Source organism: Zalophus californianus, chromosome 7 (assembly GCF_009762305.2).
Source record: "Zalophus californianus isolate mZalCal1 chromosome 7, mZalCal1.pri.v2, whole genome shotgun sequence".
Lineage (NCBI taxonomy): Eukaryota > Metazoa > Chordata > Mammalia > Carnivora > Otariidae > Zalophus > Zalophus californianus.
In genome coordinates this window covers 96,528,299-96,543,538 of record NC_045601.1, presented here as the reverse complement: position 1 = coordinate 96,543,538, position 15,240 = coordinate 96,528,299, and the positions used below count along the sequence as shown (strand labels likewise).

General features: G+C 37.9%; 1 protein-coding gene across 1 annotated transcript in view; it reads left to right on the top strand.

Annotated features, from left to right (window-relative positions):
* The first annotated feature begins 4,208 nt into the window (after window positions 1-4,208).
* HCRTR2 (hypocretin receptor 2) overlaps window positions 4,209-15,240 on the top strand; it is a 117,131-nt gene continuing 106,099 nt past the window's right edge. The window contains exon 1 of the mRNA XM_027603242.1: window positions 4,209-4,431. Within this exon, the coding sequence (XP_027459043.1) occupies window positions 4,209-4,431 (223 nt within the window). The remainder of the gene's footprint in view (window positions 4,432-15,240) is intronic.

Here is a 15,240-nt window from a genome sequence, read left to right as displayed (position 1 = left end):
GATGTTGAGAAAGCCTGACTTTGTTCACTTCACCTTGCTTTTGTCTATACACCCCATGTTTGCTCCTGCTTCTAAGTCTTCATGAAATCCTGCCCTCCCTGACTGAACACTTCCCATCCCTAACCAGCTAGTAATCTCTTTCTCTTCAAGGAGTCAGCTCAAGAGTGACTTTCTCTGTGGGGGAGCCATCCATTTTGGTTTTCTCCAGGCTGAATTAGGTGTTCTTTCATGTTCTCATGACACTCTCTGCATCCTTCTACCCTAGAAACTCACAGAGTGGTTCTATAATCATAACACTTCTAATTTTCTGGTGCACTGTGAGATCATTGAGGCCAGACTATGTCTTATTGATCTTTATGCCTCCAGCTCTTAACTCCTGGGCACATAGGGAATACTCAGAAATATTTCATGAAATGGATTCATAAAGTTATTATAGGCTGCAAAAAGTATAGTCTGGCATCAGGAGTAAGAATATAAAATCTGGGACAGCCCATGTAATCTGAGATCTTTGAACAACCTAACTACAACCACTGGGGGGAAAAAATCTGGCTTTGAGTTTTATTTTCTTTTTCTTTCTCATTTTTAATATATTCAGGTTAGTCGGAGAGCTAAAAGCTACAGAAAAAAGTATAAGATGGCTAGTTAAACAGAATTACTCAGACTATTGTGAGCTACATTTCTCTTTTTTTAAAATAATCACTTAGAGGAATTGATATGTAAAGCAAATAATATTCACACCATTAGATCACATAGTTTTAAATTATATTCAACAAATATTTTCAGATCCCTTCTATATACCAGACACTGTTCTAAAAATATCAATTCATTTAATTCTGATAACAACCTTAAGAGGTCATCACTAGACAAATTTGGAACTTTTTTTTAATTGTCATGCTTTATTAGGCTGACTCCTTTTACATACATCCAACAGAAAGATTTTGAATTGAAGAAAACAATACCTACAGAACTAAAAGTTATTTTCAAATGCCCTAAAAGATATCAAGAGATGTAAAGAAGGATATTACATCAAAATGAGTACTGTAATATTTATCATCTCTAACATGTTTACAAAACATAAAATGAAAATTTGAAGATTTGAGTGAATTTTTGTATGGCAATAGAGTACCATGTATTTAAAATAAAGTGCCCAACAAATTATGGACAGAAAGAAATGGAATACTTTTCAAGATCAATATCCAGGCTTGTTGCAACAGAAAGCGATATCAGAACAAAATCTTGAAACTATTCTCGTTTCTCCTTATTTATACTTTTAGTAGAGTGATGATTAATTGCAGGTAGAAAACTTATAAAGAACAGATTGAAGTAGAAACAAGTTGAAGTGCCACACACAGAAAAACCCTAATGGCACTGAGTACTTACAAAACAGTATACGGGGTCCATATTTGTGGATTGTCAACGACAAGAAATTTGAAGACGTTAATGAATATAGATTGCAACTAAAGTAGCCACAACCTTCCCCATTTTTAAAAGAATCATACATGGAAGAGGAAAAACCAGACATTAATAAATCAGAGGGACACATTATACCACAGGATAAAGTTAGCAAATTTGTATCAGTGAACTTGAATGAAGCCACAGAAGGCCTGCTTGTCAAATTTACTGATGACAAGAGGTCTGGTGAAATGGCTAATGCTTTGGATAATAGCAGCAGCATTTAAGATCTGGTTAAACCCCAAATTAACAAAATTAAATTAATACATGCATACATCATGTGGGTATCCTACTGAGCTGTCACCTCTTCACACAGGCCTTTTTGACCATCTGTTTCTAACATGGCCTTTGGGATTCTCCACTTACCATCACTTCACCCTATTTTGTTTTCATCATAACATTTATCCCTTCCTATTATTTTCTTATGTATTCAGTAGTTGATTTGTTCGCATTCTAACTTCCCTAGAAAGTAAAGTTCATGAAAATGGTAACCTTGCTTAACTTATATCACTGAGTGGAATAGAAACACTAAGTAAATATTTGTCAAAGAAATCAAAGGCCTATTTATTTTCTTCTCTTAAAAAATGACTAATGCTTGGGGTACCTGGGTGGCTCAGTTGGTTAGGCGTCTGCCTTTGGCTCAGGTCGTGATCTCAGGGTCCTGGGATGGAGCCCCTGCTCACGGGAGCCTGCTTCTTCCTCACCCTCTCCCTCTGCGCCCCCATTCATGCTCTCTTTCTCTCTTGCTCTTTCTGTCAAATAAATAAAATCTTTAACAAAAATGACTAGTGCAGATGGGAAAACTATAACAATAGTATTTCTTGTGAAATATGACATCTGTAAAATAATAGAAACCCCAAGCTGGGATCAGAAGAAATGGATGGTCTTGCCATAGATTAGTCACTTGACTTTTGGTAAATCATTTAATTTCTCCAGAACAGTTTCCTCATCTGTAAAACAGTGCTAATCATGTCATCCCCTCAGCAGTTTTACAACAATGTGTATGAAAACATTTTCCAACTATAGAACACAAAACAACTGTGAAGAATTATGCCTAGGGTAGGAGTTAGGGCGATTGACTTAACACTCAATACCAATCAACAGTGTCTTGTGACATTTGAAAAAAAGGAATTAGATACAGACATTGGTTTCATCTACATGATAATGTACATTTTGTACCAGCAGGACCCAAACCAAATTACTGTATCTCCTCCTAGTTTCATATTATGCAAGACATTGAGAATTGTCTAAAGGAAGACCACATGAGTAGAGTTTGGGGGAAAGTGTCATTGAAAAACAATGGAATTAATTAGGGAAAAAGAGGAAAGGGAAGGAGACTGTGATACTTATTTTAAATATATGAAGGGTTGTCATGTGGAAGATTTATTCCATGTAGCCCCAAGAGGCAAACTAGGTATTGAGGGTAGAAGGCTAAGAAAATTGTATGTTGGTTTAAGACCTTATTTTAATGTAAGGAGCAGTTGCAGAGCAGCCCCATGATGGTGGAAGTCATAAGTTAAGGTGGTCCATCCAAACCAGGTGGGGAAACATCAGCAATGTTATTAGAAGGCTTCTAATATTAACCGAAGTTGAGGCTAGGTGATGTTGGAGTCCCTTCCCATATCCAGAATTATAATCATATGCAATATTCCTATCATGGATATTGAGAACGAAAGGATCCTGAACTCATACTGTGATGAATCCCAAAATATACTTCTTAGAGATTAAATCAATTTCATTAGAGAGTGGCAGGTGACATCAGTCCTGAGTCAGTAAGAAGAAAGACCAGTGGGGTGTGGTATTCACCAGAGAGCACTTCTGCTTATACCACAACATCCTCCTAAGGATCTGTTTAACATGTGGATGTCTCCTTTGCTTGACAACATTAACTATTAGCACGTTTATGACCCTTGTGCCCTTCAAGCTTTTGCTGCTCTGTTTCTTATGACACTTGGTTTTGCAAGTACAAATTCCAGCTAAATATATCCTTCAATTCAAAAATCGTCTCATTCCCCAGTTTGGAAAAGGGGGAGTGGAGGCGATATCTTCAAGATTCAGCAAGTGCTAAGTTGTCAAAGCCAAACAAATGTGAAAAGGTTTGCCTGAAATGACTTTTGCGTAGTCCTGCTTGAGGAACACAGTGGCCTCCTCTTCGTTACTTAAATGTTGACATTAAAAAGACAAATGCATCAACAAATCCTGTATTAACCATGGGTGAACATGCTTGTCATGTCCATAGCATACACATGTCTGTGTATGGGTTATGGAAATTGCACGTGAGAAATGGAGGAGAAAAGTAGAAAAGCGGGAGATTTAACCCACGGAGAAATAGGTTAAAACAATTTTTATGACTCCCCCACCCCTTCCCACCCTCCTTCAGCTTCAGCTCTCCCTCAGCGCAGGCGGAGGCTGTGAGCTGTGGACTCAGTGCTGGAATGAGGAGTAATTGAGCCCGAGCCGAGCCCGAGGTAGCTTTCTCCCCACGGTGTCATTGCTGCAGCCTCCAGTGCCAGGTCCCTAGTTCCTCAGCCGCCTCTCTTCACGGTGCAAAATCGTCTACAAAGACAGTGAAGCCGCCGCAGAAGTTGCCCGGCACAAGACTCCGGAGGCATTGGCTCAGTAACTTTTCACGTCATTTTCTGCTCTGGAGCCCCTTCTCGCGTCTCCGCGCAGCCTTTCGCACCGCAAATCACAGTGCTCATGGGGCAGGCGAAGAGCGGCTTGCGGCACTGAGCGGAACCGGACTCGAGCCCGTGATGTCCGGTACCAAATTGGAGGACTCCCCCCCTTGTCGCAACTGGTCATCTGCTTCGGAGCTGAATGAAACTCAAGAGCCCTTTTTAAACCCCACCGACTATGACGACGAGGAATTCCTGCGGTACCTGTGGAGGGAATACCTGCACCCGAAAGAATATGAGTGGGTCCTGATCGCTGGGTACATCATCGTGTTCGTGGTGGCTCTTATTGGGAATGTCCTGGGTGAGTCTGGTCCCGGGCAGCCCTCCAGAGGGCTGTCACGTCTCCTCCGCCCCGGGCTGCAAAGGCTCTGAAGACCTCTCCCTCCCCCCTGGGATGCAAACAAAGAGGTCGCTGCTCTCCGGGTGGGGTTTTCTGTTAAAAAAAAAAAAAAAAAAAAAAAAAAAGTTTTCTGATTTTCGGAACCAGGACCGAGCCCTGGAATGGTAATTCCTTTTTCTGCAGGGGGAAGCGTGGAAGCGCATTTCTTTTGCGATCGCCACGGTTACAGGCAGAGAGAGGGAGGCAACGACAGGGTCTCCAGGTGGATTTTGTTGAATGTGGGGAAATTGGTCATCCTTTTTTGTAACGTAGCCAGAGATTTCGGGGGCTTTCTGGAGAGGGAAACCTGGGAGAGGACAAAGCTGTGCCCCTAAGGAGCAAACTCTCTGTGGCCATTGAAGTCAAAAAGGATTTGTGAGGCAGGTAGAGTGTCCTTTGGCGAGGAGGTTAGGCTCTGTCTAGAGGTGGTAATGAAAAGGCAGGGAGTGGAGACAGGCGAAGCACGGAAGTGCACTCACGCACTGAAGCTGAATTAAACAGGAACCATGCCTGGAGCCAGCAAGAGGGAGGGGCATCTGAGAAAAGTACCAAAGAGATCTCAATCATTCATCTCCTATCCATTCATTCATTCATCCACTCAACCAATATTTTTTTTCCAGAGCATGCTTGTTGCCAGGCTTGAGGAAATTTTGTAATGGATTTTTTATTTTTTCGCCCAAAGACAAGACCAAGCTAAACGCTAGCCTCCCTATTTGTCCGAGTTCTTATGCAAAGGTAGATTTCCCCGTCCGTTTCCCAGCTGGGCACAATTTCAGAGTGTTGGGGAGGGGGTGCAGTGCGGTATGGGGCTGTAGTGATGGAGTTTATTAGGGCAGTTGGGGAATCCACTTAATCCACTGGGGAATCCATTTAAAGAAAAGGAGCTTTGGAAGGGAGGGACGACTTAACATGAATTGTGAATGGAAGGAGCGTGTACCTTGATGAATGGAGAGTGGGAGGCGTTTCAAATGCAGAGGGCAGCGTGGAGGCAATCTCTGTTGAAAATGACAGGAGAAGATGGGGGAGGCTAGGAGAAGATGCTCTTGATTTTCAGTTACAAAAAGTGAAGATGGGTGAGGTGAGATAGGCTGAGTGGCTTTGAAGTCCAAAGCAAAGAATTTGTAGCTGCAATGGAGAATGATAAGGAACTTATCAGCACTAATCTGATTTTTACCTTCTCTCCCCAAGTATGTCAGTCTGGGTAGGAAGCATTCAAGGTAGTCTGTCACCAATTCAGCAAGCAGAGTAGTTGGTAGTATGTGACTGAGAAGCATTCTGGAGAGAGTTGGTAGAATATCATTTTTTTAAGAGAGATACAAGTCCTCTGAAAACTTTTTTTTTTAAATAATACTATATTGTTTTCAGGCTATTTTTGTTGTTGTTTTAAAGGTAAACATAAAGGGAATCTTTGGGTGATGCAAACAAGGTGGATGAAGGTGAAAATACACATGCTTAGGGTCCTTTGCTATAAGGATAAGTCTGCTAATAATAATGACTTTCTTGTTTCCCTTCCTGGCATCCATTCTTAGAGTTACAACTATTAAAACACATGGCCGCCAGCATAGAAACATATCACTGTTATGCCAACACTTAATGATAAGTAATCTAAATTGAACATCCATTGAGTACCTACCTTGTGCCAGATTCCTTCACATACACTCTCATTTAAACCTCAAAGTAACCCATGTTTGATAGAAGAAGAAACAAGACTTAGAGAAATGAAATGGCTTATTAAAGAACATGATTCAGATTCAGCTCCATTTCTTCTGACCTCAGATCCAAAATTCTCCATTGATATTCCACTCTAGAGCTAGAAAGCATGGAGAGAATGAATTCTTTGCTCCTTGTTGTCTGCAAGCCTATTAAATGTATTTCCTGTTCTCTCTTGCATCTATGTCCACTGTTAATAAATTACCATGAAGGGTTAATGGCTCTGTCATTGTCTCCAACAAAATCCTATCCAGAGAGGAATGTTATTGCATTGCAGTAAAAATTTGACCTGTTTTGTAGGAATAGCTGCAAATCATAACTATTTCCCTTCCCTAATTTTTATTTCAGGCTTAATCTCTGTGATAAAATTTGTTTCCCTTTGCTGTTACTTTATTCTGGCCTTACACAGAATGTTGATGCATAGTCTTCATATTCTAATTGCATAGTTTAGGGGTACGTGTTTGCAAGCCTAAGGAGTTAAAAGTCTCAAGAAGGAAACACCTCTACAGTTAAGACTATGTGTTTCATAATGTCAAGGAAAAGAGCACTGTCCACAGCCCCAAGTGCTGAAATGGCCAATTCCATTCAGCTTAAAAAGAAGAATTTACTCAAAGCACTGTGCTCTCAAGATACTGACAGCTATTTTCTCTGGGACTAAATGACATTGAAATCCTCTCTGGCTGAACTGAAATCCATTCTTTACTGACATATTCCCTGAAAGTTGTTGAAGTTTAAGTTTGACATTTAAACAAATGATCAGTGTGTCATTACTCACAGACAACTTCCTGCTCTTTGATATCACTGTCAAATTTGCAAAATGGATTAGATTGAGAATTGCTTTTTTGCCCCTTTAGTGAAAGTAATTTTATGCATAGAGTGGCAGGACAAGGAATCACATTATTCATGCAAGATAAAGAGGTAACTATTAGGTATGAAGGTGAAAGACCACAGTGTAGGCAGCAGATGTAATCCCTGACCCTTTGGGTCCACCCACCATTTGCACTTTCATGTAACTGACTACTTGTAAAATTTCAACCTTGTTGAACTTTCAGATATAATGTGATCAGTTAGAAGTCATTTCCCCCACAATGTCCTTTTGTGAAGTGATGTAACAGGATATGCCCTGAGCAGAATGACAAAGTCTTGATCATCTCCACCTCTTTTACTTCTCTCCACCGTTCCTCTCTCTCGTGTCCCTTCTCCCATTTCTATCATATGTTTCTTCCCAATGATGAAAAGCAGTTTTCTGGGGAAAAAAGTGCAATACAAGTTATTCAAAATAAGACAAAGGTGACCCTACATTAAGTTTCATGAGTATATGCATTCTAATAAAGGACATATGCATGTCTACTTATAAAATTTTAGGTCATAGGAAAGAAGATAGGGTAGAGTTCTTTTTGGACACAGTGTTTTTCCAGTATCTTCAAAATTATGCCACATATAACCTATTCCTAAGTATGTCTTGTACTATAGCCAAATAGATGCATTCAATTATTTGACCAGTACATTTTGAGCAATATTATGTTTTTAAAATTAATGTGTGTTGGGAGGAGGGCTCATGGGGACACTCAGAGGAATATATTTGGTGTTATTCCTACTTCTTTTTCCTTGAGTTGAAACTGGATGGAGTGATGGGTTCTAGTCAATTCAAACATTAAATAGCTGGAAGAAATGAGTAAGTCTCTGTCTGTCTTACTTCTGCATTCAAAGATATCATGATTTTTTTTTTTTAACCTGGAATGCTTCTATCTTCCCTGTTGTTTTCTCCATATGAAAAATGAGAACATTCAACAAATGACATCAGTCCAGGTGTGCTTCTTGCTTCTTGTGTGACCATTAGTATGTTATTGAACTCTCCAAGTCTGTTTTTTCTATTTGAAGATTAAGATTGATAATGTGGGCCTTGTCGAAATATATAATATATACAGAAGTATACACACACACACGTGTGTGTGTATGTGTATTTTTCTTGACACATAGTAGACACTGAATGCCAATTTCTATCCCTTCATTCCCACTAGTGAAATCTCTCCTTGATGTAGTTTGCAGCCATCTTCCTCCATGGCCAGTCTGCAGCTCTGTAGCTCTTTATGACCTCTATTCTGCCTTTTTCTCAATTGAGAGGTTTCCTAAAAGTTATTAGTAAAATGGAGTTGGCACATGTTGCTTTCCTTTTCCATACCAGCTCCACCTACTCATCCCCTAACAGGGGTTTAGTGCCCTCATACTAACTACTTAACATTGCCTTCCTAGCTCTCAGTGAAAGTCATTGCTAACTATCAGGATAATACTCTCTTTCAGCTTAAATTTGCTTGCACTTGGTCCCACTTACTCAGAGTTATGGGTTGTTGTTGGGTTGTTGTTTGGTCTATCACTATTAATGTTTTAAATAGCATGTGTGCACACATACATACACAGGTAATATGTTGATTTAACTCAGTTGAAACACACTGCCTATTAAGGAATTTACCCAATAACATTTAAACTAAATTGGGTGAATGAGATGGGAGAAATATCTGTAATGGGTTGCATCTTACAGAGCTAATCATATGTCCCAGATATGGAACTGGCAGAGTTACAAGTCGCTACTACTTCTAAGCCTAAGAAACATTTGTTTCCTCCTTCTCCTAATGACCAGTTCACATCCGTGGGTGTTTCTAAACCCGCCCTTTCCTACACAGGAGAAAGAAAGAGGTTAGAGATAATACATTACTCATTTCTGCCAAGACCTGATAGAAGTCATGAATGATGACTGTAAAAGGTAATATTAGCCATTGAGCTTTAAACTGGTGTGTTTTTAGTTACAGAATGTAAAATATGCTTATCTGAATAAGAATTAAACTGATGCCACCACACTTTGACTAAAAGCATAACCACCTAGTTTTACTGGGTAAAATAAACCATGTTTTTGATTTGAACAGAATCTCAGTGATAACTTTTTAAATGGCTGTCTCATAGAAAACAACAATATTTATTATTTACAGACAATAATGAAATAATACAAGCTACTGATAATTTAAATGTAATGGATTCTTCCTATATTTGGAAAAAAATTAGGAAAATGAAATAGTGAAAATAATACCAATTTTCAAAAGAGGCCAAATCCAACACTTAAATACAAATACAGTATTCAAGTTTTTAAATGTTTTTTTATTGATTTCATTAGGACATACATATATATTTACATTAATATTCATCATTTTATATTCTAGAATATATTTGCAAATCCTCACATATTACAGCTAGGTTAGCATTCCAAAGTTCCTGAATTCTCAATCAGCTCCCCATATTTCAGGAGTATCCACTGCTGGTGTTATTTTACAAGTGAAAAAAGAATTTTCTATCTTTCTTCTTATAGCATTATGACATACACCAAAACTGTAGGGATGCGTGTTCTATTAAGTACTGGCTCACTAATAGGAGTCAGTCAGTGACCTGTGATGGGAGAAGCTGAGGATTCATCTCTAGTTCCCCTTCTCACTGCAAAGGAAAATGGAGAATATTTATGGAGTACCAAATGCTAAGTCCTGAATGCTAGGCTCCACAATGCATATATGTAATTTATTGATGCCTCATAATAAACTTATATGGAGGAGATTAGTAGCTTTGTTTTACAAATGAGGAAAATGAAATTCAAAAGCTATTTTAACTTGTTCCAAAGTTTAGTCAGACAGTAAGGAGCAGAACTAAGTTTCAAAAATGGATTGATCAGGTCCCATGGCCCAGCTGTGTTCCATTATTTCATTCTGTCTCCCTTGTTTCTCATCTTGACTCAGAAACACAGAAGAAAAAAGAGTGGAAATGATGCTTAGATGTGCCCTCTAGACGATTTACAGAGTTGTTCTGGCAAGTTGCCATGCTATATTTCTGATAGACTACAGTTCTTTAGCTCTGTGGATGAGCTCATTTGATAAGCTAATCAAGGTCAGGCTAGGGTTACTTTACAAGAGAAAATTTCAAGGTAAAATAGGTGCTGCCAAAAATGCTTTTGCCTGTTCGGGATGGGGGTGGGGTGACTCATTGGATAAATGTTAGATAATTGTGGCCAAGGATTATTTTGTTTTTGAATGTGCTGTCTTTAGACACAACTTAGACCGAGAACCTAAACATTTAATATATCAAATAATCCAAAGATCTTTTTTTTTTCTTTTTTTGGTTTTCAAATCTACTCATGTACTTTATTTTTTATTTTTCTGATATAATGACTGTTAACTTTTTAAAAAAAATCATAAGTTTCTATTGATTTGATTGAATAGGTCAATCTTTATATCACATAATGGTGTTCCTGGAGCATAATGGTGTTATGTACGTCCAAAGAGCATTGAGCATCACACCAGACATGAAATGACCTTTAAATGCAGACAATGAAACACTTTGAGATGCTATTGGATGAAATATATGACATATATGACCAGTCTTTTGAATTGCTGACTCTTTGGGCTGAATTTATTCATTTTACTTTTGTTCCCAATGAGGGATTATCTTTTAACCAAGTAAATGGATATAGGATATATATTTTTTAAATAACATTAAATTTGTTTCCAACAGAATAATTTTCTTATAAACAAAAAACAAACTTTCAGAATAAATATGTACTTTATTCTTAAAAAAATATTTTGGGATTATCATCATTGATTCTTTTCCAGTGGTTTTCTTTCAATAGTAAATACGTATGAAGAATGTTTAATAATTATGTAGTATTTTACTCTTCAGAAGACATTGTTATATATCTATTGTCTCACTTATTCTTCACAATATTATGAGGTAGTTCTTATTTAATGAATCAAGTACTTGAAGTGATTTAAAATTAGTTTAAAAGTTTGAGTAACTGGAAATATCAAGGGGTTCTATGTCACTTTGGGAAAAGCTTGCCAGTTTCTTGTATTCCAAGAGACCAGGGTAAGGGATGCTAACCACCTATGGCTTTCAGCTATGATGTCTTTGATACCTGATTTTGTCAATGTTCTGAGTATAGATGCACATTAACCAAATTCACAAACCTGGCAAAAAAGGAAAGAAGGAAAGCATTCCAGTGTTTTGATTTTAAAAAAGAAGTCACTTTTTTTAGAACATTATTTATTTATTTATTTATTATTTTATGTTAATCACCATACATTACATCATTAGTTTTTGATGTAGTGTTCCATGATTCATTGTTTGCCTATAACACCCAGTGCTCCATGCAGAACGTGCCCTCCTTAATACCCATCACCAGGCTAACCCATCCCTCCACCTCCCTCCCCTCCAGAACCCTCAGTTTTTCAGAGTCCATAGTCTCTCATGGTTCGTCTCCCCCTCCGATCCCCTCCTTCATTCTTCTCCTCCTGCTATCTTCTTCTTCTTCTTCTTTTTTTTTAACATATAATGTATTATTTGTTTCAGAGGTACAGGTCTGTGATTCACTTTTATGAATCTTAGAATACTTGAAGTGTGTTCAATCATCATAGTCTCTTCCGATCGTCATATCTAGATGAAGAGCTTTATTGGTCTGAATAGCTAGGCTATGTCGTAGTAGCAAATAAACCCTGAATTTTCATTGGTTTTATGTCACAGGAGTTTATTTCTTGTCTGTTTAACATTTAATGTGGGTTAGAGAGTCAGTTTCATATAGCGACTCAAGGTTGAGGAGTCCCTCATGTTTTATGTACCACCTTAACATGTGGCCTCTGTCATAACCAGCCTCCAAACTGGTTCTCAATGTTCCCACATCAACTGATAGCCACACCCTGTGTAGTTCCTTTCACGCTGTGCCAGAATTGGTCTGGGTGACCAATAACGTACAGCAGAAGTGATAGTATGTCACTTTCAAGATCACATTATGAAAGGCTACAGCTTCTGCCTTGAGTTTCCACACTTTCTCTTGCTCTTGGATTTCTTGCTCTGGAGAACATAAGCTGCGTTGTGAGCAACCCACATGGTAAGGAATTGAAATATCCAGCCAACAGCCATATAGGAAATGCAGCCTGCTAACAACCACATGTATGATCTTGGAAACAAATCCTCATCCAGTCTGAGATAACATAGCATCATCCTCCCATCGCCCCCTAGCTTGACTGAAACTTAAATGACATACTCTGAGACAGAACTATCTTACCAAATTTCTCATAGACACTTTAGAAGCTGTGAGATAATAAAAGTTTCTTGTTTTTCAATGTTTAAATTCAGGGATAAGTTGTTAGGCAGCCTATAAAGTATCATGCAGCCTCATGGTAGAAGAGTGAACTGGGAAAAAATACTGGCTCTAAACTACCTTTGTCAATGATCAACACATGTCAGTCATGCCCATAATCATTTGGCCAAAACCAGTCATATTTTATCAACCTAACTACAAGCAGGACTAGAAAGTATAAGGGAACACTGTCTTTGTTACAGAAACTATAAAGGAACACTGTCTCTGTTTATGCAATAGTTAAAAGTATTTTTAACATGCATGGACTCAGAACAAGGGGAGTTAGAGGAATTAAGGACCTGATGGCATAAGCCTAAGATAAGCTGATAAGATATATCCACTTCACATTTTGGATCTCTGCCAATGGAAATAACATAAATATGGGGAGACTTTGTGCCAGTTACTGTGCTAAGAATCTAGGGTACAGAGATAATAGAAACCAAGGAGCCTACATTTTGGTTGAAGAGACAGACATATTAACAGACGATCTCAGTATAATGTGACAAGTGCTCTTGATAGATGGGTTACAGGGTGCAGTGGAAGCATATAAGAAGGACACTTAGTTCCATTTGGGGGATTAGAGAAAGATCCAGGAGGAGATGACACCCACGCTGAGTATTAACGCATGAATTCAAGTTACACAGGTGAAAAAAATTGGGTAAGGATGTTCTAAGCAGAGGAAACAACATGAGCAAAATCAAAGAGGCGTGAAATAGCGTGGACTATGAAGAGAATGCTAAGCAATTGGGTAACTCCAGTATAAGTAAGTGCAGATGAGGAGAGTCTAGGGATGAAGCTGGAGCAGTAGATGAGGATTGGGTTATGAAAGGCCTTGTGTACCATACTGGAGATTTCGGCTAGCTTTGACAATGCAGTTTAGAGGGGGCCCTTTGAAGATTTAAGGAGAGTGCCATCATTAGTTTGCATTTTTCATGAGAGCATTGTAGGGATAATGTAAAGAATAAATCTAAAGGGATAGGTATTTGTGAAGGTTTTCACCCTGGGATTTGTGTCCTCTTTGGGGCTCATTTAATCAAGCCTATTTTAATGAAAACAAAAATTGATAATAAAAGACATAATCAATATTTTCTAGATAATTACCTCTAGGAGGCTAGAAATGTCACTTTCAAGTTCACATTACAAAACATTACAGCTTCTGCCTTGAGTTCCCACTCTTCCTCTTACTCTTGGACTTCTTGCTATTGTGTTGCATAAGGAAGGAAAAGAGAAAAGCAGAAAGTGAGAAATGGAGAGGAAACAAAGGAAGAGAAGAGGAAGATGACTAAAATATAGCAAAAATTGTTGCTATGTCTGCTTTGTAGACTATTTCAATTTGAGAAGTAATTTCTCATTTTTAAAGCTTTTAAAAAAATTATTTATTTTAGAGGAGGGGAGGGGCAGAGGGAGAGGGAAAATCTCAAGCAGACTCCACCACACTGAGTGTGGAGTCCAACATGGGCCTCGATCTCATAACCCTGAGATCATGACCTGAGCCCAAACCAAGAGTCAGACACTCAACTAACTTCACCACCCAGGTACCCCGAGAAGTAATTTCTCTTTAAAATAATTTTTCATATGTCTTTCCCAAAAGAGGTATTTAGGACTCTTATATGCCATCGCTCTATTAACATTTTCCAGTATTCTGTATAATTTTTCACTAAAACGATTTTTGTAATGACTTATTTTTGAGGTTTTGATGGGTCGCTATGCCCTCAGCTATCCATCTTTTTGGCTTTTAAATCATTTTTTGACCTCATACTGAGATGCAAAAGATAAAAATTTGAGACCTGATGAAAATTTTTCATATTTTCCAACTAAAGCCCCAAATTTGTACTACAAATTACTTGTAACTTTCTAAATATGTTCATTTGAAATCTTATCTTAAATGGGAATTTCATCATTCCAATAATCAAAATGATATTGTGTTGACCCCAGGACAGCCCTTAGGGAATTACGGGGAATATTTTCCCACAAGTTGACATGGGAACACTCCAAAATTTCTAAAACTGTGATTAGTTTAAAGCCCTTTATTTGCTATTCCTTGCTCACAATGGGAATAGAGCAGTGATTAAAGATTGCAGCATTCTTTTCTAGATTTTCAGTGAGTTTTTATTCCTACTCAGTGACTATAAAATGAACTTATAAAACACATGGTTTACAACCATGTAGGGCTTTGATTTTATCACTACATTGCTAGAAATGGGGTAAGAAAGCCATTGTCTATAATAATTTATTTTATCAATTTAGAATGAATTTGATGAGTCATCCACTTTGGTAGAGAACCATATTCCTTATAAATACCATTTTGAAGCCAATTTGTCTTTCTTAAAATGTGCAGATAGTGCTGGTCTTTCAGAGACAGAAGTAAAGAGGTATGATTAAGTGCTTATCAAACAATTTTGTCATTGGGTAAAACTGAGTCAACTTTTAGTTGTAAAAGAATGGCTAAAAACTTAATCTTTCCAATGAAAATACTTACTATAAAATTTCCCCAATCTTAGAAAGCTCAAAAAGAAATACATTAACAAATTTCACCAGCTGGTGCAGGAAAAAGACTTCATAATTATTGGGACATCTATATGCTTGGACTTGATTTATATTTTAGATACAAGAAAGCCTAGAAAGACCTTGTTCTTTGAAGTCATCAGAGATGGTGATAGTGACTCATAGATTCCTGAAAGTCTATAAGATTACCTTGTTTATAAATCTATGTGTTTTTCCCACAGGCATGGTGAATTTTGCAACTGGTCAGATGGGAAGAATTATCTCAGAGCAAAAAGGGAAAATAAGAATTTAATAACTTAAAAACACATAAAAATAACACATGTATACACACACAGGTATTTGCATTG